This window comes from Oncorhynchus clarkii, chromosome 1 (genome assembly GCF_045791955.1).
Source record: "Oncorhynchus clarkii lewisi isolate Uvic-CL-2024 chromosome 1, UVic_Ocla_1.0, whole genome shotgun sequence".
Classification (NCBI taxonomy): Eukaryota; Metazoa; Chordata; class Actinopteri; order Salmoniformes; family Salmonidae; genus Oncorhynchus; species Oncorhynchus clarkii.
The window spans coordinates 899,075-923,502 of record NC_092147.1 but is presented as its reverse complement, the minus strand read 5'-3'; the positions used below and the strand labels follow the sequence as shown (position 1 = coordinate 923,502).

At 43.0% G+C, this 24,428-nt stretch overlaps 1 protein-coding gene across 2 annotated transcripts in view; it reads left to right on the top strand.

The window, feature by feature from the left end:
• Window positions 1-20,111, top strand: part of LOC139414554 (phosphatidylinositol-specific phospholipase C, X domain containing 1) — a 35,762-nt gene extending 15,651 nt beyond the window's left edge. For both annotated transcript variants that reach the window (XM_071162421.1, XM_071162422.1), the window contains exons 3-7: window positions 1,754-1,896; window positions 2,950-3,078; window positions 5,530-5,685; window positions 10,727-10,907; window positions 19,340-20,111. In XM_071162421.1, the coding sequence (XP_071018522.1) occupies window positions 1,754-1,896; window positions 2,950-3,078; window positions 5,530-5,685; window positions 10,727-10,907; window positions 19,340-19,608 (878 nt within the window). In that variant the 3' untranslated portion in view covers window positions 19,609-20,111. The remainder of the gene's footprint in view (window positions 1-1,753; window positions 1,897-2,949; window positions 3,079-5,529; window positions 5,686-10,726; window positions 10,908-19,339) is intronic.
• The last annotated feature ends 4,317 nt before the right edge of the window (window positions 20,112-24,428 follow it).

The following is a 24,428-nucleotide window of genomic DNA, read 5'->3' as shown; positions in this document are numbered from 1 at the left end:
TTTAATCAGATGGCATTACATCATCAACACTGACCAGATGGCATTATGTCACACCGCCAACATCATCACCAACACTTTCCATTTCCCTTGTAGGGAAGTAAGTGATTTAATGAATAATAGGCCGCCGCCTACTGTATGTTGTAATCTGGATCCTTAGGAACTGCATCCTTAGGAGCATCATATGGGTACTAGGCTGACACATGACATTGACCATACACTTAGGAGCATCATATGGGTACTAGGCTGACACATGACATTGACCATACACTTAGGAGCATGTTATGGGTACTAGGCTGACACATGACATTGACCATACACTTAGGAGCATCATATGGGTACTAGGCTGACACATGACAGTGACCATAGACTTAGGGGCATCATATGGGTACTAGGCTGACACATGACATTGACCATACACTTAGGGGCATCATATGGGTACTAGGCTGACACATGACATTGACCATACACTTAGGGGCATCATATGGGTACTAGGCTGACACATGACAGTGACCATACACTTAGGGGCATCATATGGGTACTAGGCTGACACATGACAGTGACCATACACTTAGGGGCATCATATGGGTACTAGGCTGACACATGACATTGACCATACACTTAGGGGCATCATATGGGTACTAGGCTGACACATGACAGTGACCATACACTTAGGGGCATCATATGGGTACTAGGCTGACACATGACAGTGACCATACACTTAGGAGCATCATATGGGTACTAGGCTGACACATGACAGTGACCATACACTTAGGGGCATCATATGGGTACTAGGCTGACACATCATCACCAACACTTTCCATTTCCCTTGTAGGGAAGTAAGGGATTTAATGAATAATAGGCCGCCGCCTACTGTATGTTGTAATCTGGATCCTTAGGAACTGCATCCTTAGGAGCATCATATGGGTACTAGGCTGACACATGACATTGACCATACACTTAGGAGCATCATATGGGTACTAGGTTGACACATGACAGTGACCATACACTTAGGAGCATCATATGGGTACTAGACTGACACATGACAGTGACCATACACTTAGGGGCATCATATGGGTACTAGGCTGACACATGACATTGACCATACACTTAGGGGCATCATATGGGTACTAGGCTGACACATGACATTGACCATACACTTAGGGGCATCATATGGGTACTAGACTGACACATGACAGTGACCATACACTTAGGGGCATCATATGGGTACTAGGCTGACACATGACAGTGACCATACACTTAGGGGCATCATATGGGTACTAGACTGACACATGACAGTGACCATACACTTAGGGGCATCATATGGGTACTAGGCTGACACATGACAGTGACCATACACTTAGGAGCATCATATGGGTACTAGGCTGACACATGACATTGACCATACACTTAGGGGCATCATATGGGTACTAGGCTGACACATGACAGTGACCATACACTTAGGGGCATCAAATGGGTACTAGGCTGACACATGACAGTGACCATACACTTAGGGGCATCATATGGGTACTAGGATGACACATGACAGTGACCATACACTTAGGGGCATCATATGGGTACTAGACTGACACATGACAGTGACCATACACTTAGGGGCATCATATGGGTACTAGACTGACACATGACAGTGACCATACACTTAGGGGCATCATATGGGTACTAGGCTGACACATGACAGTGACCATACACTTGTAATATCAGGCCCTATCTGTCTGTACCTTGATTCTCTGTTTAGGAAGCCATAATGCCATAACCTACTGTCTGGATAGGAGTGACCGCTCCCCTGTCGACCTGACCCAACCTGATTTGCTGCAGAAGCTAGACAAATACATGAAGCCCCTGATACGACCGTTTGTTTATAAATGGGCAGTTACACAGGTATGATTTTTAACAACTGATCAGGGGTGTCAAACTACATTTCTGGAGCACAATGTGTGCAGGTTTTTAGTCCTCGCTTGCACTTTATTGATAAATTAAGATAATTTATTAGTTAGGTACTCCCCTCATCTGGTTGGCTAGGTCTTAATTGGACACAAATTGAAACGAAATAACAAAAACCAGCAGAGACACAGCCCTCCAGGAATTGAGTTTGGCCACCCTGACCTAGATGACCACCCTGACCTAGATGGCATAACACTTCTGGTGCAGACTTTACACCTGCTGGCAGGACATCTGGCCCTCGATGCTGGCAGGACATCTGGCCCTCGGTGCTGGCAGGACATCTGGCCCTCGGTGCTGGCAGGACATCTGGCCCTCGGTGCTGGCAGGACATCTGGCCCTCGGTGGTGGCAGGACATCTGGCCCTCGGTGCTGGCAGGACATCTGGCCCTCGGTGCTGGCAGGACATCTGGCCCTCGGTGCTGGCAGGACATCTGGCCCTTGGTGCTGGCAGGACATCTGGCCCTCGGTGCTAGCAGGACATCTGGCCCTCAGGGCTGGTTGGGTTAATAAAGTTGTTGATCTGATCATGTTGTCGATCTGATAATAATGTTGATCTGATTAAGTTGATCTGATAATGTTGTTGATCAGACAATAATGTCAATTGCATAATGTTGATGATCGGATAATGTTGTTGATCTGATAATGTTGATGTTCTGATAATGTTGTTGATCTGATAATGTTGTTGCTCTGATAATGTTGTTGCTCTGATAATGTTGATGATCTGATAATAATGTCGATCTGATAATGTTGTTGATCTGATAATGTTGATGATCTGATAATAATGTTGATCTGATAATGTAGATGATCTGATCATGTTGATGATCTGATAATGTAGATGATCTGATAATGTTGATGTTCTGATAATGTTGTTGCTCTGATAATGTTGTTGCTCTGATAATGTCGATGATCTGATAATAATGTAGATCTGATAATGTAGATGATCTGATAATGTAGATGATCTGATAAAGTTAATCTGATAATGTCCTATAGGAGGCGACAGTGAAGGAGCAGCTAGACTGTGGGGTCAGATATCTTGACCTGAGGATCGCACATCGACCCAACGACACCTCTACTGACCTGTACTTCTACCATGGAGTATACACTACACTCACTGTAGAGGTATGATACTATGGAGTGTACACTACGCTCACAGTAGAGGTATGATATTATGGAGTGTACACTACACTCACTGTATAGGTATGATACTACGGAGTGTACACTATGCTCACAGTAGAGGTATGATACTACGGAGTGTACACTACACTCACAGTAGAGGTATGATACTACGGAGTGTACACTATCCTCACTGTAGCGGTATGATACCATGGAGTGTACGCTACGCTAAATGTAGAGGTGTGATACTATGGAGTGTACACTATGCTAAATGTACAGGTATGATACTACGGAGTGTACACTACGCTAAATGTACAGGTATGATACTACGGAGTGTACAGTCGTGGCCAAAAGTTTTGAAAATGACACACATTAATTTTCACCAAGTCTGCTGCCTCAGTTTATATGATGGCAATTTGCATATACTCCAGAATGTTATGCAATTAATTGCAAAGTCCCTCTTTGCAATGCAAATGAACTGAATCCCCCAAAAACATTTTCCATTGCATTTCAGCCCTGCCACAAAAAGACCAGCTGACATCATGTCAGTGATTCTCTCGTTAACACAGGTGTGAGTATTGACGAGGACACGGCTACAGATCACTCTGTCATGTTGATTGAATTCGAATAACAGACTGGAAGCTTCAAAAGGAGGGTGGTGCTTGGAATCATTGTTCTTCCTCCGTTAACCATGGTTACCTGCAAGGAAACACGTGCGTCATCATTGCTTTGCACAAAAAGGGCTTCACAGGCAAGGATATTGCTGCCAGTAAGATTGCACCTAAATCAACCATTTATCGGATCATCAATAACTTCAAGAAGAGCGGTTCAATTGTTGTGAAGAAGGCTTCAGAGTGCCCAAGAAAGTCCAGCAAGCGCCAGGACCGTCTCCTAAAGTTGATTCAGCTGCGGGATCGGGGCACCACCAGTACAGAGCTTGCTCAGGAATGGCAGCAGGCATGTGTGAGTGCATCTGCACGCACAGTGAGGCAAAGACTTTTGGAGGATGGCCTGGTGTCAAGAAGGGCAGCAAAGAAGCCAGTTCTCTCCAGGAAAAACATCAGGGACAGACTGATATTCTGCAAAAGGTACAGGGATTGGACTGCTGAGGACTGGGGTAAAGTCATTTTCTCTGATGAATCCCTTTCCGATTGTTTGGGGCATCCGGAAAAAGCTTGTCCGGAGAAGAGAAGGTGAGCGCTACCATCAGTCCTATGTCATGCCAACAGTCAATCATCCTGAAACCATTCATGTGTGGGGTTGCTTCTCAGCCAAGGGAGTGGGCTCACTCACAATTTTTCCTAAGAACACAGCCATGAATAAAGAATGGTACCAACACATCCTCCGAGAGCAACTTCTCCCAACCATCCAGGAACAGTTTGGTGATGAACAATGCCTTTTCCAGCATGATGGAGCACCTTGCCATAAGGCAAAAGTGATAACTAAGTGGCTCGGGGAACAAAACATTGATATTTTGGGTCCATGGCCAGGAAACTCCCCAGACCTTAATCCCATTGAGAACTTGTGGTCAATCCTCAAGAGGCAGGTGGACAAACAAAAACCAACAAATTCTGACAAACTCCAAGCATTGATTATGCAAGAATGGGCTGCCATCAGTCAGGATGTGGCCCAGAAGTTAATTGACAGCATGCCAGGGCGGATTGCAGAGGTCTTGAAAAAGAAGGGTCAACACTGCAAATATTGAATCAACTTCATGTAATTGTCAATTAAAGCCTTCGACACATATGAAATGCTTGTAATTATCCTTCAGTATTCCATAGTAACATCTGACAAAAATATCTAAAGATACTGAAGCAGAAAACTTTGTAGAAATTAATTTGTCTTTCTCAAAACTTTTGACCACGACTGTACGCTATGCTCAATGTAGAGGTGTGATACTACGGAGTGTACGCTATGCTCAATGTAGAGGTGTGATACTACGGAGTGTACACTATGCTCAATGTAGAGTTGTGATACTATGGAGTGTACACTATGCTCAATGTAGAGGTATGATACTACGGAGTGTACACTATGCTCAATGTAGAGGTGTGATACTACGGAGTGTACACTATGCTCAATGTAGAGGTGTGATACTACAGAGTGTACACTATGCTCAATGTAGAGGTGTGATACTACAGAGTGTACACTATGCTCAATGTAGAGGTGTGATACTACGGAGTGTACACTATGCTCAATGTAGAGGTATGATACTTCCATTCTACCACAGAGTGTAGACTACATTCAATGTTAAAGGTATAATCTGTACTTCTATACTAGCAGGGAGGTATAGTAGACATTCTGACAAGGGGCTACAGAGAGGGGTTGTACCATTTACTAGACTCCTGTTCTTATCTGACAACCTTACAACATATACAAATAGGATTTGGGATGTATAATTGATTTCAGATGTTACTGTGATTGTGTTACACCAGTTGGACCGATGTCTGTTCTCCACAGACCGTTCTTCAGGAGATCAGATCCTGGCTAGATGTCCATTCTAGAGAGGTGGTTCTGCTGTCCTTCAGTCACTTCCTGGGTCTGAACCAGGACCTCCACACTGGACTTATATCCACCATCAGAACCATCTTCACCGCCAGGCTCTGTCCAACTACGGTAGGGACACCTCCAAGCACTGTCCAACTACGGTAGGGACACCTCCAAGCACTGTCCAACTATGGTAGGGACACCTCCAAGCACTGTCCAACTACTGTAGGGACACCTCCAAGCACTGTCCAACTACGGTAGGGACACCTCCAAGCACTGTCCAACTACTGTAGGGACACCTCCATGCACTGTCCAACTACGGTAGGGACACCTCCAAGCACTGTCCAACTACGGTATAGACACCTCCAAGCACTGTCCAACTTCGGTAGGGACACCTCCAATGTCCCCTCTAATCTTTTTTGGCAATGAGCAAATTTCAGGTCTGCTGAGCAACTTCCAGCAAGCGTTTACTGTGAACACTGAGGCTGGACCCTATTTAAGTTAGTTTTAACCGTGACCAAGTAGGCTACTGTGGCTATTTGATCATAATGTAGGCCTACCATCAGAAACAATGGAGAAAATGCATCCCATAATATTTGAACATGGAAATAGCTGTTCTATCATTCAGCCTCTTGGAATTTTATTTGGATCCCCATTAACTGTTACAAAAGCAGCAGCTACTCTTCCTGGGGTTCACACAAAACATGACATAATACAGAACAGTAATAGAACAAGAACATAACTAGCTGCTACGCCAAGCAGTTGATCAGACCCTTGGTCAGCAGGATCAACCTGTTTATCCTGTCAAACAAGGAGGTGACTGAAAATGTTTTTGTATTGTGTTGTTTGATGCAAGAAACCACTTTACAAAATAAAAGCCTGCGCACATCTTAAAGGTAACATTGGAATCAAATAGAAAATCAAATGGTATTTGCCACATGCGTCGTAAATAACAGTTATAGACTAATAGTGAAAAGCTTACTTCCAGGTCCTTCCCCACAATGCAGAGAGACACACCAAAGAAAAAAATATGAAAACTAGGAAAAAAAATCAATGAGTAACGATAACTTGGCTATATACACAGGGTACCAGGTAATAACTTGGATATATACACAGGGTACCAGGTAATAACTTGGATATATACACAGGGTACCAGGTAATAACTTGGCTATATACACAGGGTACCAGGTAATAACTTGGATATATTGGTAATAATATATACACAGGGTACCAGGTACTTGGATATATACACAGGGGTAATAACTATATTGGCTATATACACAGGGTACCAGGTAATAACTTGGATATATAACTTGGCTATATACACAGGGTACCAGGTAAGGTAATAACTTGGATATATACACAGGGTACCACTTGGCTATATACACAGGGTACCAGGTAATAACTTGGCTATATACACAGGGTACCAGGTAATAACTTGGTAATAACTATATACACAGGGTACCAGGTAATAACTTGGATATATTGGATATATACACAGGGTACCAGGTAATAACTTAACTTGGATATATACACAGGGTACCAGGTAATAACTTGGATATATACACACAGGTAATAACTTGGCTATATACACAGGGTACCAGGTAATAACTTGGATATATACACAGGGTACCAGGTAATAACTTGGATATATACACAGGGTACCAGGTAATAACTTGGCTATATACACAGGGTACCAGGTAATAACTTGGATATATACACAGGGTACCAGGTAATAACTTGGCTATATACACAGGGTACCAGGTAATAACTTGGCTATATACACAGGGTACCAGGTAATAACTTGGATATATACACAGGGTACCAGGTAATAACTTGGATATATACACAGGGTACCAGGTAATAACTTGGCTATATACACAGGGTACCAGGTAATAACTTGGCTATATACACAGGGTACCAGGTAATAACTTGGATATATACACAGGGTACCAGGTAATAACTTGGATATATTGGCTATATACACAGGGTACCAGGTAATAACTTGGCTATATACACAGGGTACCAGGTAATAACTTGGATATATACACAGGGTACCAGGTAATAACTTGGCTATATACACAGGGTACCAGGTAATAACTTGGCTATATACACAGGGTACCAGGTAATAACTTGGATATATACACAGGGTACCAGGTAATAACTTGGATATATACACAGGGTACCAGGTAATAACTTGGCTATATACACAGGGTACCAGGTAATAACTTGGCTATATACACAGGGTACCAGGTAATAACTTGGCTATATACACAGGGTACCAGGTAATAACTTGGCTATATACACAGGGTACCAGGTAATAACTTGGCTATATACACAGGGTACCAGGTAATAACTTGGATATATACACAGGGTACCAGGTAATAACTTGGCTATATACACAGGGTACCAGGTAATAACTTGGCTATATACACAGGGTACCAGGTAATAACTTGGCTATATACACAGGGTACCAGGTAATAACTTGGCTATATACACAGGGTACCAGTACCAAGTTGATGTGCAGGGGTACCAGGTGTTGTGACGTTTTATCATTAATGTGATGACTGCTATTTATGAAATAATTACCTACTCTGTTTAATTATTACTCAAGTAAATTAATCACGTAACAATTAACTCATTAGGAACTTGGGGCACCACGGGAAAAGTTGTTTAAAGAGTGACTATCTCCCGACTCAAACTCTAAAGATATACAGATATCTCTTACATCAATAACAGTCACATATTAATCATTACCTCATCAGTCTCATTCTGAACATCGCATAATCCTTGGATATCAGCACAAACCCTAACCTTAGTGATGAATGAGCGATACAGAAATTGGCTTAATTGTTTATTTACTAACTAACTAAATAATCACACAGAATTACATAAACACGGTATTGGTTGTATTGATTACTAACATAATGTAATGAAAAGTCCCTAGTGGACTAACCCGATATGACGGCTTGTTACACAATGGAAAGGGGGTGGGGAGAGAAAGAGAGTGGACTTATCGTACATACAGTTAGTCGGAAGTTCAGATATACCTTAGCCAAATACATTTAAACTCAGTTTTTCACAATTGCTGACATTTAATCCTAGCAAAAATTCCCTGTTTTAGGTCATCACCACTTTATTTTAAGAATGTGAAATAATAGTAGAGTGATTTATTTCAGCTTTTATTTCTTTCATCACATTCCCATTGGGTCAGAAGTTTACATACACTCAATTAGTATTTGGTAGCATTGCCTTTAAGTTGTTTAACTTGGGTCAAACGTTTTGGGTTGCCTTCCACAAGCTTCCCACAATAAGTTGGGTGATTTTTGGTTCATTCCTCCTGACAGAGCTGGTGTAACGGAGTCAGGTTTGTAGGCCTTTTTCAGTTCTGCCCACACATTTTCTATAGGATTGAGGTCAGGGCTTTGTTATGGCCACTCCAATACCTTGACTTTGTTGTTCTTAAGCCATTTTGCCACAATTTTGGAAGTATGCTTGTGGTCACTGTCCATGTGGAAGACCCATTTGCGACCAAGCTTTAACTTCCTGACTGATGTCTTGAGATGTTGCTTCAATATAGTCACCTAATTTTCCTACCTCGTGATGCCATCTATTTTGTGAAGTGCACCAGTCCCTCCTGCAGCAAAGCACCCCCTCAACATAATGTTGCCACCCCCGTGCTTCACCGTTGGGATGGTGTTCTTTGGCTTGCAGGCCTCCCTCTTTTTTTCTCCAAACATAACAATGGTCATTATGGCCAAACAGTTATATTTTGTTTTATCAGACCAGAGGACATTTCTCCAAAAATAATGATCTTTGTCCCCATATGCAGTTGCAAACCGTAGTCTGGCTTTTTTTTATGGTGGTTTTGGAGCAGTGGCTTCTTCCTTGCTGAGCGTCCTTTCAGGTTATGTCGATATAGGACTTGTTTTACTGTGGATATAGATACCTGTTTTTGTACCTGTTTCCTCCAGCATCTTCATAAGATCCTTTGCAGTTGTTCTGGGATTGATTTGCACTTTTCGCAGCAAAGTACGTTCATCTCTAGGAGACAGAACGCGTCTGCTTCCTGAGCGGTATGATGGCTGTGTGGTCCCATGGTTTTTATACTTGCATATTGTTGTTTGTACAGATGAACGTGGTACCTTCAGGCGTTTGGAAATTGCTCCCAAGGATGAACCAGACTTGTGGAGGTCTACAATTTTTTTTCTGAGGTCTTGGCTGATTTCTTTTGATTTTCCCATTATGTCAAGCAAAGAGGCATTGAGTTTGAAGGTAGGCCTTGAAATACATCCACAGGTGCACCTGCAATTGACTCAAATTATGTAAATTATGTAAAAGGCACAGTTAACTTAGTTTATGTAAACTTCTGACCCATTGGAATTGTGACACAGTGAGTTATGAGTGAAATGATCTGTCTGTGTTGGAAAAATGACTTGTCTCAGGACATCTACTTTGTGCATAACTGACTTTCCAAAACGATAGTGTTAAGAAGAAATTTGTGGAGTGGTTGAATAATGAGTTTTAATGACTACAACCTAAGTGTATGTAAACTTCCGACTTCAACTGTATATAAAACCTTGCAGAAAACTTATACAACTTAGAAAAAAATATAAACTATTGCAACCAAGACTTAAAAAGCACAAGATGGAGGGATGTTGGAACGTAACTGAAGAAATGACAGTTAATAATGTAACTTAATCCAGTATAAACTAATGTATATAATTTATTATACAAGAGACGAAATTCACATTCTACAGCACACCGGCAGAGTCGTGTTCTTAAGTGTAAAACTAACATTGACTCAATAATCCATGACTTCCGGAAATGTATACTTAAAAACTGGAAATCAACCAATCCTCCGTCGTTAACACAATGGAAAGGTCAAATTCTTTATTATCTAAATGTTGAAAGTGTGTGGGGCGACGGAGAGAAACAACATGGTGCAGTTTGACCCCATGTGGCGGAGAGCGCTGGAGATGGGGTTGTGGTCAGATGGGATGTCATGGATGTTTGTGTGCGTATGTTGTGTATTATAAAAATAATTACAAAAATTGTACAAAAAATTTAAATATATAGTGTTACCCCAATGTTTCCTAGCATGGTATGACCCATACTTTCCCATGATTCCATTCCCTGATCCCAACATTCCCATGATCCTCTGTTCCAGGAAGTGGTGACGCTGAGGAACCTGTGGTCGTTGGGTTACCAGGTGATTGTCTCCTATGAGCACAGCATGGTCAGCCTCTATAGCGACCTTTGGCCTCACATCCCCTACTGGTGGGCCAACAAGTGTAAAGCTGAGGCTCTGATCGAGGAGTTCGAACACAGGAAACAACATGGCCGCCCAGGTAACCTACAGATGACCACATATAGGATTATCTAACACTGCCAATCATTTAGAAATAGAAGTGCTGCTGTGCACTTATAAGGGCCGATGCAGACTTTAATAATATACGCCTTTCCTACGCACGCCTTTCCTACGCACGGCTTTCCCATGCACGGCTTTCCCACGCACGGCTTTCACACGCACGCCTTTCCTTTCCCACGCACGACTTTCCTTTCCTATGCACGCCTTTCCTTTCCTACGCACGCCTTTCCTTTCCTACGCACGCCTTTCCTTTCCCACGCACGCCTTTCCCACGCACGCCATTTCCCACGCACGCCTTTCCTACGCACGCCTTTCCTTTCCTACGCGCGCCTTTCCTTTCCCAAGTGCGCCTTTCCTTTCCTACGCGCACCTTTCCTTTCTTACGCGCGCCTTTCCTTTCCTACGCACGCCTTTCCTTTCCTACGCACGCCTTTCCCAAGCACGCCTTTCCTTTCCTACGCACGCCTTTCCTTTCCTACGCACGCCTTTTCTTTCCTACGCACGCCTTTTCTTTCCTACGCACGCCTTTCCTTTCCTACGCACGCCTTTTCTTTCCTACGCACGCCTTTTCTTTCCTACGCACGCCTTTCCTTTCCCACGCACGCCTTTCCTACGCACGCCTTTCCCACGCACACCTTTCCTTTCCCACGCACACCTTTCCTACGCACGCCTTTCCTTTCCCACACACGCCTTTCTCTCCCCCGCACGCCTTTCCTTTCCTCCGCACGCCTTTCCTTTCCTACGCACGCCTTTCCTTCCTACGCACGCCTTTCCTTTCCTACGCACGCCTTTCCTTTCCTACGCACGCCTTTCCTTTCCTACGCACGCCTTTCCTTTCCTACGCACGCCTTTCCTTTCCTACGCACGCCTTTCCTTTCCCCCGCACGCCTTTCCTTTCCTCCGCACGCCTTTCCTTTCCTACGCACGCCTTTCCTTTCCTACGCACGAATTTCCTTCCTACGCACGCATTTCCTTTCCCACGCACGCCTTTCCTTTCCCACGCACGCCTTTCCTTTCCCACGCACGCCTTTCCTACGCACGCCTTTCTCACGCACGCCTTTCCTTTCCCACGCACGCCTTTCCCACGCACACCTTTCCCACGCACGCCTTCCCACGCACGCCTTTCCTTTCCTCCGCACGCTTTTCCTTTCCTACGCACGCCTTTCCTTTCCTACGCACGCCTATCCTTTCCTACGCACGCCTTTCCTTTCCTACGCACGCCTATCCTTTCCTACGCACGCCTATCCTTTCCTACGCACGCCTTTCCTTTCCTACGCACGCCTTTCCTTTCCTACGCACGCCTTTCCTTTCCTACGGACGCCTTTCCTTTCCTCCGCACGCCTATCCTTTCCTACGGACGCCTTTCCTACGCACGCCTATCCTTTCCTACGCACGCCTTTCCGTCCTACGCACGCCTTTCCGTCCTACGCACGCCTTTCCTTCCTACGCACGCCTTTCCGTCCTACGCACGCCTTTCCTTCCTACGCACGCCTTTCCTTCCTACGCACGCCTTTCCTACGCACGCCTTTCCTTTCCTACGCACGCCTATCCTTTCCTACGCACGCCCTTCCTTTCCTACGCACGCCTTTCCATACCTTAAGGGAACATTTTGGCATTTCGTGTATGATTAGTCAAAAAGTCCATATTGCAAATGTACGGTCCCTTACTAGACGTCCGAAATCGTTTGTAAAATTCGCGGTCGGCGTCGGGCCGTGCGGTAGGGCCGGACCTACCGGGAAGTCATCAAATGAACTTTGTCGGACATTCGGTTTCCGTTTACGCTTTTCCTTTCCTACGCACGCCTTTCCTTTCCTACGCACGCCTATCCTTTCCTACGCACGCCTTTCCTTTCCTACGCACGCCTATCCTTTCCTACGCACGCCTATCCTTTCCTACGCACGCCTTTCCTTTCCTACGCACGCCTTTCCTTTCCTACGCACGCCTTTCCTTTCCTACGGACGCCTTTCCTCCGCACGCCTATCCTTTCCTACGGACGCCTTTCCTACGCACGCCTATCCTTTCCTACGCACGCCTTTCCGTCCTACGCACGCCTTTCCGTCCTACGCACGCCTTTCCTTCCTACGCACGCCTTTCCGTCCTACGCACGCCTTTCCTTCCTACGCACGCCTTTCCTTCCTACGCACGCCTTTCCTACGCACGCCTTTCCTTTCCTACGCACGCCTATCCTTTCCTACGCACGCCCTTCCTTTCCTACGCACGCCTTTCCATACCTTAAGGGAACATTTTGGCATTTCGTGTATGATTAGTCAAAAAGTCCATATTGCAAATGTACGGTCCCTTACTAGACGTCCGAAATCGTTTGTAAAATTCGCGGTCGGCGTCGGGCCGTGCGGTAGGGCCGGACCTACCGGGAAGTCATCAAATGAACTTTGTCGGACATTCGGTTTCCGTTTTATAAAATAAACAAGTTTTGGACCATTTTTCCGCTATCCCGGAAATTCCCACAAGAGGGCATACGGAATCATATGGCAATTTGGCAAAACATCACGAATCACGACGGGGCCTTATCTCGAAAACGGAAAATATTTCGAAGCCGAAACTTGGTGAGCGTAGGTTTGGCATAATGGGCAGTTGGCCCCGAACAAGATGGCGTCTAGGCCTCAACGGTTTTTGAGTTATGGCCATTTTTCTGGGATTAAAGGTCCAAAATGGAAATAGAGAAATTATTTTTCCACTTCAGGTCAAAGTCAAGGAGCCTCCGGTGTCAATAAAAAAAGAACCAGCCATTTATCTATCGTCATTTAAGAGAAACGGAACAATGACAACTTGGTGATGTTCACAAATAGGCGTTTTTTTTTTCAACGGTTACAGATCCAGTTGCAGGGTGTTCATACGAATCTTTTTAAAGTGTGCTGCGGAGCTCTGCGAGATTTCTGTGATTTTCTATGATTTTCTGAAATAACACACACATACTAAACCCTCCGTAAATAACTCAGTTCTTAACGTAAAGACTTAAAACTCAGGATTATGTAAAAGCATACCCCAATGAGGATATGTGGTGACTTATAGCTTCCTGTGCCTACCGGAAGTGCCATAATTGGTGTCTCAGGGGCTGTTTCGAAGGGTTAGAAAAGTCTGATCTCTCCAAAATGTCATATGTGTGATTAGGCAACCCCCTTGAACTGTAAATCAGTCATTTTTCCCCAAAAAAATCAAAGGAAAAAAAAATCACACTAAAACACAACTTGGAAGGAGGGACGTATTGGGGTGCGTAGAGACAGACAGTGGCTGCAATAGTTAGCTTTGTTCGAGCTAAAAAGGAACCGTCAGACCTAGAGTTCCGAAACTTTAGAAACCTGTTCTAGACCTCCGGTCGATGGTGCGTGGTGAGTTACGTGGCTCTAGACGGTTCTCGGACCGAGAAACAGCCTCGTACATTTGCAATACCTTCAATTCATTTTGACCATCACGAAAATGACGACGTTTAGAAAAGTCTCAGAGACGCAAGGCTAGGTGCATTGAAACCGGCTCGGCCCATAGAGACGGACCCTAACGTTTCTGTCCGATAGCTCGTTCAAGGACCCCGTAGCAAGTCATGGAAAATAGTGGATTTTCAGCACCAATTAGGGTTTTTCTCGGACACCAAATGACCTATCGAGCCGAAACTTGGGATTCGGGGTCGCCTCAGCTAGGCCAACACATAACATAAGAAATGGACCCGCAGCTAGAACGTAACTACGTGTTTTATGTTTTTTTTATGGTTTGAACCGAAGGCGTTGTGAATTTTGGGCCAGCTCTGAAGTATGTAATAGTTGGCTACTAAACGAGTTGGAAAAAGTGGGTTTGGTGTCAGTTTGTATCAGTTTGGTGTCAGAATGATATCTAATTGACTGATGGACTCTTGTCCACTTGACTCTTGTACATTTGCAATATGTTTAAACAGTGAGGTACCATCACCAAAAGCGACATTCTGAAATCTACCCTAACGAGCGATTGAGATGAACCAGAATCACTGCAAAGCCATCCCGAGTTCATCGGGCCAGTCAATTTCACATTCCTGCAGGATTTTTATAGCATGACAAATTCGTGATGGTACCTACCCATTGAAACATATTGCAAATGCACAGTGACTTTGAAAAAGTAAGGAAACATAAACAAATGGACATAATGAAATCAACATTTTTTTATTTTCGGTTACCAGTTGCACGCGCATTTGCAATATGATTCTATAGTGAAAAAAACACCAAATGGACATGATGAAATCAACACAACGAGTGATGGAAATGAACAACTATCACTGCCCGGCCATCCCAAGTTTATCAGTTCAGTCAATTTTGGCCCCCCAAAAAATTGACTTTTGACTTCCTATGACATCATATTGCAAATGGACAAAACATATGCCTTATGCACATGTAAAACAAAAACAAAAAATATGATAATACAAGTTGACAAAGGTATAGTTTGAGCAAAGTATAGTTTGAATTTTGAGCATGACAAATTCGTGATGGTACCTGCCCATTAAAACATATTGCAAATGCACAGTGACTTTGAAAAAGTAAGGAAACATAAACAAATGGACATAATGAAATCACCATTTTTTTATTTTTCGGTTACCAGTTGCACGTGCATTTGCAATATGATTCTATAGTGAAAAAACATCACCAAATGGACATGATGAAATCAACCCAATCGAGTGATTGAGATGACCCAGAATCACTGCAAAGCCATCCCGAGTTCATCGGGCCAGTCAATTTCACATTCCTGCAGGATTTTTATAGCATGACCAATTCGTGATGGTACCTGCCCATTAAAACATATTGCAAATGCACAGTGACTTTGAAAAAGTAAGGAAACATAAACAAATGGACATAATGAAATCACCATTTTTTTTCGGTTATCAGTTGCACAACAATGCATGTGCATTTGCAATATGATTCTATAGTGAAAAAACATCACCAAATGGACATGATGAAATCAACACAACGAGTGATGGAAATGAACAACTATCACTGCCCGGCCATCCCGAGTTCATCAGTACAGTCAATTTTGGCCCCCCCAAAAATAGACTTTTGACTTTGACTTTTGACTTCCTATGAAATCATATTGCAAATGGACAAAACATATGCCTTATGCACAAGTAAAACAAAAAAAAAATATGATAATACAAGTTGACAAAAGTATAGTTTGAGCAAAGTATAGTTTGAATTTTGAGCATGCCAAATTCGTGATGGTACATGCCCATTGAACCATATTGCAAATGTACAGTGACTTTGAAAAAGTAAGGAAACATAAACAAATGGACATAATGAAATCACAATTTTTTTTATTTTTGGGTTACCAGTTGCACGTGCATTTGCAATATGATTCCATAGTGAAGAAACATCACCAAATGGACATTCTGAAATCAACACTAACGAGCGATTGAGATGAACCAGAATCACTGCAAAGCCATCCCGAGTTCATCGGGACAGTCAATTTCACATTCCTGCAGGATTTTTATAGCATGACAAATTCGTGATGGTAAATGCCCATTGAAACATATTGCAAATGCACGTGCATTTGCAATATGATTCTATAGTGAAAAAACATCACCAAATGGACATGATGAAATCAACACAACGAGTGATGGAAATGAACAACTATCACTGCCCGGCCGTCCCGATTTCATCAGTTCAGTCAATTTTGGCCCAAAAAAAATTTACTTTTGACTTTGACTTTTGACTTCCTATGAAATCATATTGCAAATGGACAAATCATATTCCTTATGCACAAGTAAAAAAATAAAAATTATGATAATAACATTTTACAAAAGTATATTCATACACTTCTTACACATGATTAATTGTCTTAAAATCGAAACAATTTCGAAAAACGGTCCAGAAAGCACTTTTTTTTAGTTTTTAAAGTTTTTAAAAAAAAATCAAATTTTCGACTTTTGAGATCCTATTAAATCATATTGCAAATGGACAAAACATATGCCTTATGCACAAGTAAAAAAAAAAAAAAAATTATGATAATAAAATACGAATAAAGTATGTTGATACAATTCTTATACGTGTGTAATTGACACAAAATTCAAAATAATTTTGAAAAACGGTCCAGAAAGCACTTTTTTAAGGGTGTGTGAAGTTTTTTATAAAATGTTGACATTTTTGACTTTTGACTTTTGACTTCCTATGAAATCATATTGCAAATGGACAAAACATATGCCTTATGCGCATGTAATTAAAAAATATATATATATGATAACAAAATTGGACAAAAGTATATTCATACAGTTCTTACACATGTGTAATTGACAAAAAAATCGAAAGAATTTCGAAAAACGGCCCAGAAAGCACTTTTTTAAGGGGTGATAAGTTTTTGAAAAAAAAATCCTTTTTTCAAAATTTTGCTTTTGGATGTTGACTTGGGTTGCATTTCCAATATGAAAAACCCCGGTGGAGCGCACTCGCCCCCTGTTGGATTTTTGAAGTGTTACAATTGTCAATTGCCAAATGGCATTTGCCATATACTTTGCACGAATCAACGCCGCTTTGGGTGGTATTGGACATCGTGTATATGGTTTGTCCAATGCCAATATCTTGCCATTTATTTTTGTCCAATTCAGGGGGGTATTCCCTTACTTTTCTACGCACGCCTTTCCTTTCCTACTCACGCCTTTCCTTTCCTACGCACGCCTTTCCTTTCCTACGCACGCCTTTCCTTTCCTTCGCACGCCTTTCCTTTCCTACGCACGCATTTCCTTTCCTACGCACGCATTTCCTTCTCAGTATTTGGTATTCAGACTTACCTTACGCGCTCTGAATAAATGTAATTCAACCACTGAAACCCCTCCCACTTGCTGGCCAACAGATTTTCAATAGGGTTTTCAGTACAAGATCGTAATCTATCTTAAGCCATCTCTTTTTTATTTTTTTATACCCTTTTTCTCCCCAACTTCGTGATTTATGATCTTGTCTCATCGCTGCAACTCCCCAACGTTCTCAGGAGAGGCGAAGGTCGAGCCGTGCGTCTTCCATAACATGACCCGCCAAACCCGCTCGCTTAACCCAGAAGCCAGCTGCACCAATGTGTCAGAGGAAACACCGTTCAACTGACGAACGAAGTCAGCCTGCAGGCGCCCGGCCCACCACAAGGAGTCGCTAGAGTGCAATGAGCCAAGGAAAGCTCCCCCGGCTAGTGCCTTAGATCACTGCGTCACTATGGAAGTCCGTACCTTTTGGTTAGAATTTTGTCGATAGACTCACTTGAACACATCTATACGGCCCCCCCTATCTGAGATAGCCCTCATTCTCCACATACAACATCCGTTCTGCCAGTCACATTCTGTTAAATGTCCCCAAAGCAAACACATCCCTGGCTCTCTCGTCTTTTCAGTTCACTGCAGCTAGCGACTGGAACTAACACTCAAACTGGACAGATTTATCTCAGTCTCTTCATTCAAAGACTCAGTCATGGACACTCTTACTGACAGTTGTGGCTGCATTGCGTGATGTATTGTTGTCTCTACCTTCTGTCCCTTTGTGCTGTTTGTGCTGTTGTGCCCAATAATGTTTGTACCATGTTGTGCTGCTGCCAATTTGTGTTGCCTCCATGTTGTTGTCATGTTGTGTTGCTACCATGTTGTGTTGCTACCATGTTGTGCTGCTGCCATGTTGTGCTGCTGCCAATTTGTGTTGCCTCCATGTTGTTGTCATGTTGTGTTGCTACCATGTTGTGTTGCTACCATGTTGTGCTGCTGCCATGTTGTGCTGCTGCCAATTTGTGTTGCCTCCATGTTGTTGTCATGTTGTGTTGCTACCATGTTGTGTTGTCATGTGTTGCTGCCTTGCTATGTTGTTGTCTTAGGTCTCTGTTTATGTAGTGTTGTCTCTCTTGTCGTGATGTGTGTTTTGTCCTATATTTATATATATTGAGAGAGCAGGGTCAGAATATTAGGGATCAATGAAAGAAAGCAATCTAAATATATGGATATTAGTTTATTTCAGCACCAAACACTGACCTTGTAGCTTTTTCCACTTGGAACCGGTTGGTTCGCCAAACCTTATTCATGTTTTCCTCTCGCGTAAAGGTGTTGGAATTAAGTTGTCAGAATACTGCGTATCTAGACACACCTTTTCTGTATACCATTTCCACCTAGAGAAATAACTGGTGAATAGCATGCTATTCTCATGCTTACGTTCAAAATCAGAATAGGGAATTAAGTTCCATTTACGCTCGCTTATCTCGCGTGGGATTTCCCCCGTACTGAACAGTAATACAGTTAAACGCTCTTATATGATTAGAATGTATCTGTAGTGTTGTGCAGAGTAAAGGGGTATCTAACACTGTCTACGATATATTGTTTTCACCCAATATTTTCCATGAGTAACATACGTTTGTGGGATGTGTTGTAATGTGTTTTTGTAACAGAATCAAACAGAACATTGATTTGGTGTTTGTTGTCAGGAGGGTTCTTTGTGACGGGCATCAACCTGACAGAGGATCTGAAGTACATCTGTTCTCACCCCACTGAGTCTCTGAAGGACCTGGTGATGTCCACCTACCCTGCCCTGCTCTCCTGGGTCAGGGGCCAGAGCCCCGGCTCCGACTCCCGCTCCCTCAACATCATAGCTGGGGACTTTGTCTCAGAGAGCCACTTCGTACCCACCGTCATCGCACTGAATCAACATTTAGTCCACTGCACTGGTCCTTGTGATGTTAGCAGAGGAAACTGACCCAGCTGCTGTGTCCCAAATGACACCATATTACCTCTGTAGCCCATAGGCCTCTGGTCAAAGTCATGTGTGTAGGGAATAGGGTGCCATTTGGGATGCATTATCTGACACATCTTATTGCACAGAATACCATGTTTTAACTATGCTGTAGAAGAGGATGGGACTGCAGCATGATACCATGTTTTAACTATGCTGTAGAAGAGGATGGGACTGCAGCATGATACCATGTTTTAACTATGCTGTAGAAGAGGATGGGACTGCAGCATGATACCATGTTTTAACTATGCTGTAGAAGAAGATGGGACTGCAGCATGATACCATGTTTTAACTATGCTGTAGAAGAGGATGGGACTGCAGCATGATACCATGTTTTAACTATGCTGTAGAAGAAGATGGGACTGCAGCATGATACCATGTTTTAACTATGCTGTAGAAGAGGATGGGACTGCAGCATGATACCATGTTTTAACTATGCTGTAGAAGAGGATGGGACTGCAGCATGATACCATGTTTTAACTATGCTGTAGAAGAGGATGGGACTGCAGCATGATACCATGTTTTAACTATGCTGTAGAAGAGGATGGGACTGCAGCATGATACCATGTTTTAACTATGCTGTAGAAGAGGATGGGACTGCAGCATGATACCATGTTTTAACTATGCTGTAGAAGAGGATGGGACTGCAGCATGATACCATGTTTTAACTATGCTGTAGAAGAGGATGGGACTGCAGCATGATACCATGTTTTAACTATGCTGTAGAAGAGGATGGGACTGCAGCATGATACCATGTTTTAACTATGCTGTAGAAGAGGATGGGACTGCAGCATGATACCATGTTTTAACTATGCTGTAGAAGAGGATGGGACTGCAGCATGATGTAATAGAACTTTGCTTGTAAAAAAACAAAAAAACAACTTGAACAATAGATTCTGATAGGATATATTTGCACAATTATATTGCCGACAGTGAAATGTTTGCCTGTTGAGCTCCTCTCTTCTCTTCCTGTGTTGACCTGCTCTCTTTTTCCCTCTGATCTGCACTGATTTATTTATCTCTTTACTAGCCCTAATCCTAACCTTCTAACCCTCTATCCCTAACCCTCTATCCCTAACCCTCCTCTAACTCTCCAACTCTTTAACCCTCCTCTAACCCTCCTCTAACCCCCCTCTAACCCTCCTCTAACTCTCCTCTAACTCTCTAACCCCCCTCTAACTCTCTGATCCTCCTCTAATCCTCCAACTAATGTATGTATTTCATATCTCAGGCAATGTGGCCATATTTTAAAATGTTCCTTTGACCTAAGCAATAATGAATGTTCTGTCTAAAACCTCTGTAACCATCTCCGACTATAACGAGTGCTAACAATAATACAGCCTCTTCCATAGAGCACAAAACTATGATGGTGTCACAAATGGAACCAGACGCTAAATAGTGCACTACTTTTCACCAGACCCTTATGGGCCCTGATCAAAAGTAGTGCACTATGTAGGGAATAGGGTGCCATTTGGCAAGCAAAACCACGTTACAAATGGTTAGCACCTACGATGTATTTCCATTAGATATCCAGGATTTGTGGTTAAAGAATGCTTGTATCTCCCTAGTTATATCGTTAATGCTGTACCAACTGAAGAACAAGTCTGTCCCAAAAGGCTCCCTATTCCCTACGCGGTGCACTTCTTTTGACTAGGGCCCATAGGGAATAGGGTGCACTTCTTTTGACCAGGGCCCAAAGGGAATAGGGAGCCATTTGGAATGCACCTCAGATCAAACCTACATGAACCATTGCATGATATCAGACGCACAACTCTGAGCATGACCTATGACTGTGCTACAGCTGAGTTATGACCCTTAACTCTTTCAGAAGCATGCCTTCATTACTACTGAAAAGATTTGTGCCTGTGGACAAGATTAGCCTTTCCAGAAGACAGGATGAGCATTTTGAATAGAGAGACAATCTACAGAATGTTTTACCTTACAGGTTTCACATATAATTGACCAATGTAAAAATAAAAAGTGTTTGGTCTGAAAAAAGTATTTTAATTCATGCCTCCAGTTCAGAGATCATGGAGAGGAGAAGTCAGCGGTCTGTCAAAGAGAATAGATTACAATGTGTCACTCATTCCACAGAGGGCCGAGTGTACTTGATTGATGAATAAAGGTCACTGATTAGTAACTACCCTCACATGGTTGTCTATTGCTTTATTGAAAGGAAACAACCAGCAGACACTAAGCCCTCCATGGAATGAGTTAGTCCCCCTGGATTAGAACCATAAAACCATCGAAGGCCATTGACAGGTCAGGTCATGCAGACCTTTAAACAAGGCACAACTAACACTCAACCAAGTCTCTGTGACTAGAGACACGTCATACCAAGTCTCTGTGACTAGAGACACGTCATACCAAGTCTCTGTGACTAGAGACACGTCATACCAAGTCTCTGTGACTAGAGACACATCAGGGTAACAACATACAGGAACTCATGTTCTTTTGTTCACCTGACCTAGAATTGTTCACAATCAAATGCTGACCGTATTATCTTCTAAGATAATTTTCTTCGGTTTTTGTGACAGCCGTTTTCGCGCCCCTCAAGCCGATACAAGGAACTTCAAGGGATTTTATTCAAACTGGAAACCATATATCCTGAGGAATTTATAGTAGCTAAGGATTTTAACAAAGCAAATTTGAGAACAAGGCTACCTAAACTCTATCAGCATTTATTTAAACAGGCAGGCCAGTTGAGAGCAAGTTTTCATTTAAAACTGTGACCTGGCCAAGATAAAGCAAAGCAGTTCGACACATACAACAACAACAGAGTTACACATAAACAAACATACAGTCAATAACACAATAGAAAAATCTATGTACAGTGTGTGCAAATGTAGAAGAGTAGGGAGGTAGCCAATAAATAGGCCACAGAGGCGAAAATAATTACAACGTAGCATTAACACTGGAATGGTAGATGTGCAGAAGATGAATGTGCAAGTAGAGATACTGGGGTGCAAAGGAGCAAGATAAATAAATAAATACAGTATGGGGATGAGGTAGATTGGATGGGCTGTTTACAGATGTGTACAGGTGCAGTGATCTGTGAGCTGCTCTGACAGCTGGTGCTTAAAGTTGGTGAGGGAGATATGAGTCTCCAGCTTCAGAGATTTTTGCAGTTCCTTCCAGTCATTGGCAGCAGAGAACTGGAAGGAAAGGTGGCCAAAGGAGGAATAGGCTTTGGGGGTGACCAGTGAGATTTACCTGCTGGAGCGTGTGCTACGGGTGAGTGCTGCTATGGTGACCAGTGAGCTGAGATAAAGCGGGGCTTTACCTAACAGAGACTTGTAGATGACCTGGAGCCAGTGGGTTTGGCGACAAGTATGAAGCGAGGGCCAGCCAACGAGAGCATACAGGTCGCAGTGGTGGGTAGTACAGTCGTGGCCAAAAGTTTTGAGAATAACACAAATATTAATTTCCACAAAGTTTGCTGCTTCAGTGTCTTCAGATATTTTTTTCAAGACCTCTGCAATCCACCCTGGCATGCTGTCAATTAACTTCTGGGCCACATCCTGACTGATGGCAGCCCATTCTTGCATAATCAATGCTTGGAGTTTGTCAGAATTTGTGGGTTTTTGTTTGTCCACCCGCCCGTTTGTCCAGGCTTGACCACAAGTTCTCAATGAGATTAAGGTCTGGGGAGTTTCCTGGCCATGGACCCAAAATCGTTTTATTCCCCGAGCCACTTAGTTATCACTTTTGCCTTATGGCAAGGTGCTCCATCATGCCTGGATGGTTGGGAGAAGTTGCTCTCGGAGGATGTGTTGGTACCATTCTTTATTCATGGTTGTGTTCTTAGGCAAAATTGTGAGTGAGCCCACTCCCTTGGCTGAGAAGCAACCCCACACATTAATGGTTTCAGGATGATTTACTGTTGGCATGACACAGGACTGATGGTAGTGCTCACCTTCTCTTCTCCAGACAATCTTTTTCCGGATGCCCCAAACAATCGGAAAGGTGATTCATCAGAGAAAATGACTTTACCCCAGTCCTCTTTTCCTGGAGAGAACTGGCTTCTTTGCTGCCCTTCTTGACACCAGGCCATCCTCCAAAAGGCTTCGCCTCACTGTGCGTGCAGATGCACTCACACCTGCCTGCTGTCATTCCTGAGCAAGCTCTGTACTGGTGGTGTCCCAATCCCGCAGCTGAATCAACTTAAGGAGACGGTCCTGGCGCTTGCTGGACTTTCTTGGGCGCCCTCAAGCCTTCTTCACAACAATTGAACCGCTCTTCTTGAAGTTCTTGATGATCCGATAAATGGTTGATTTGGGTGCAATCTTACTGGCAGCAATATCCTTGCCTGTGAAGCCCTTTTTGTGCAAAGCAATGAGACTTGTTTTCGAGTTGCTGTGCGTTTTGTTGCCAACCTGTTTTGCTACAAATTTACGTTTTTTACTTTTTATTTACCGTTTATATATATATATACAGTGCCTTGCGAAAGTATTCGGCCCCCTTGAACTTTGCGACCTTTTGCCACATTTCAGGCTTCAAACATAAAGATATAAAACTATATTTTTTGTGAAGAATCAACAAGTGGGACACAATCATGAAGTGGAACGACATTTATTGGATATTTCAAACTTTTTTAACAAATCAAAAACTGAAAAATTGGGCGTGCAAAATTATTCAGCCCCTTTACTTTCAGTGCAGCAAACTCTCTCCAGAAGTTCAGTGAGGATCTCTGAATGATCCAATGTTGACCTAAATGACTAATGATGATAAATACAATCCACCTGTGTGTAATCAAGTCTCTGTATAAATGCACTGCACTGTGA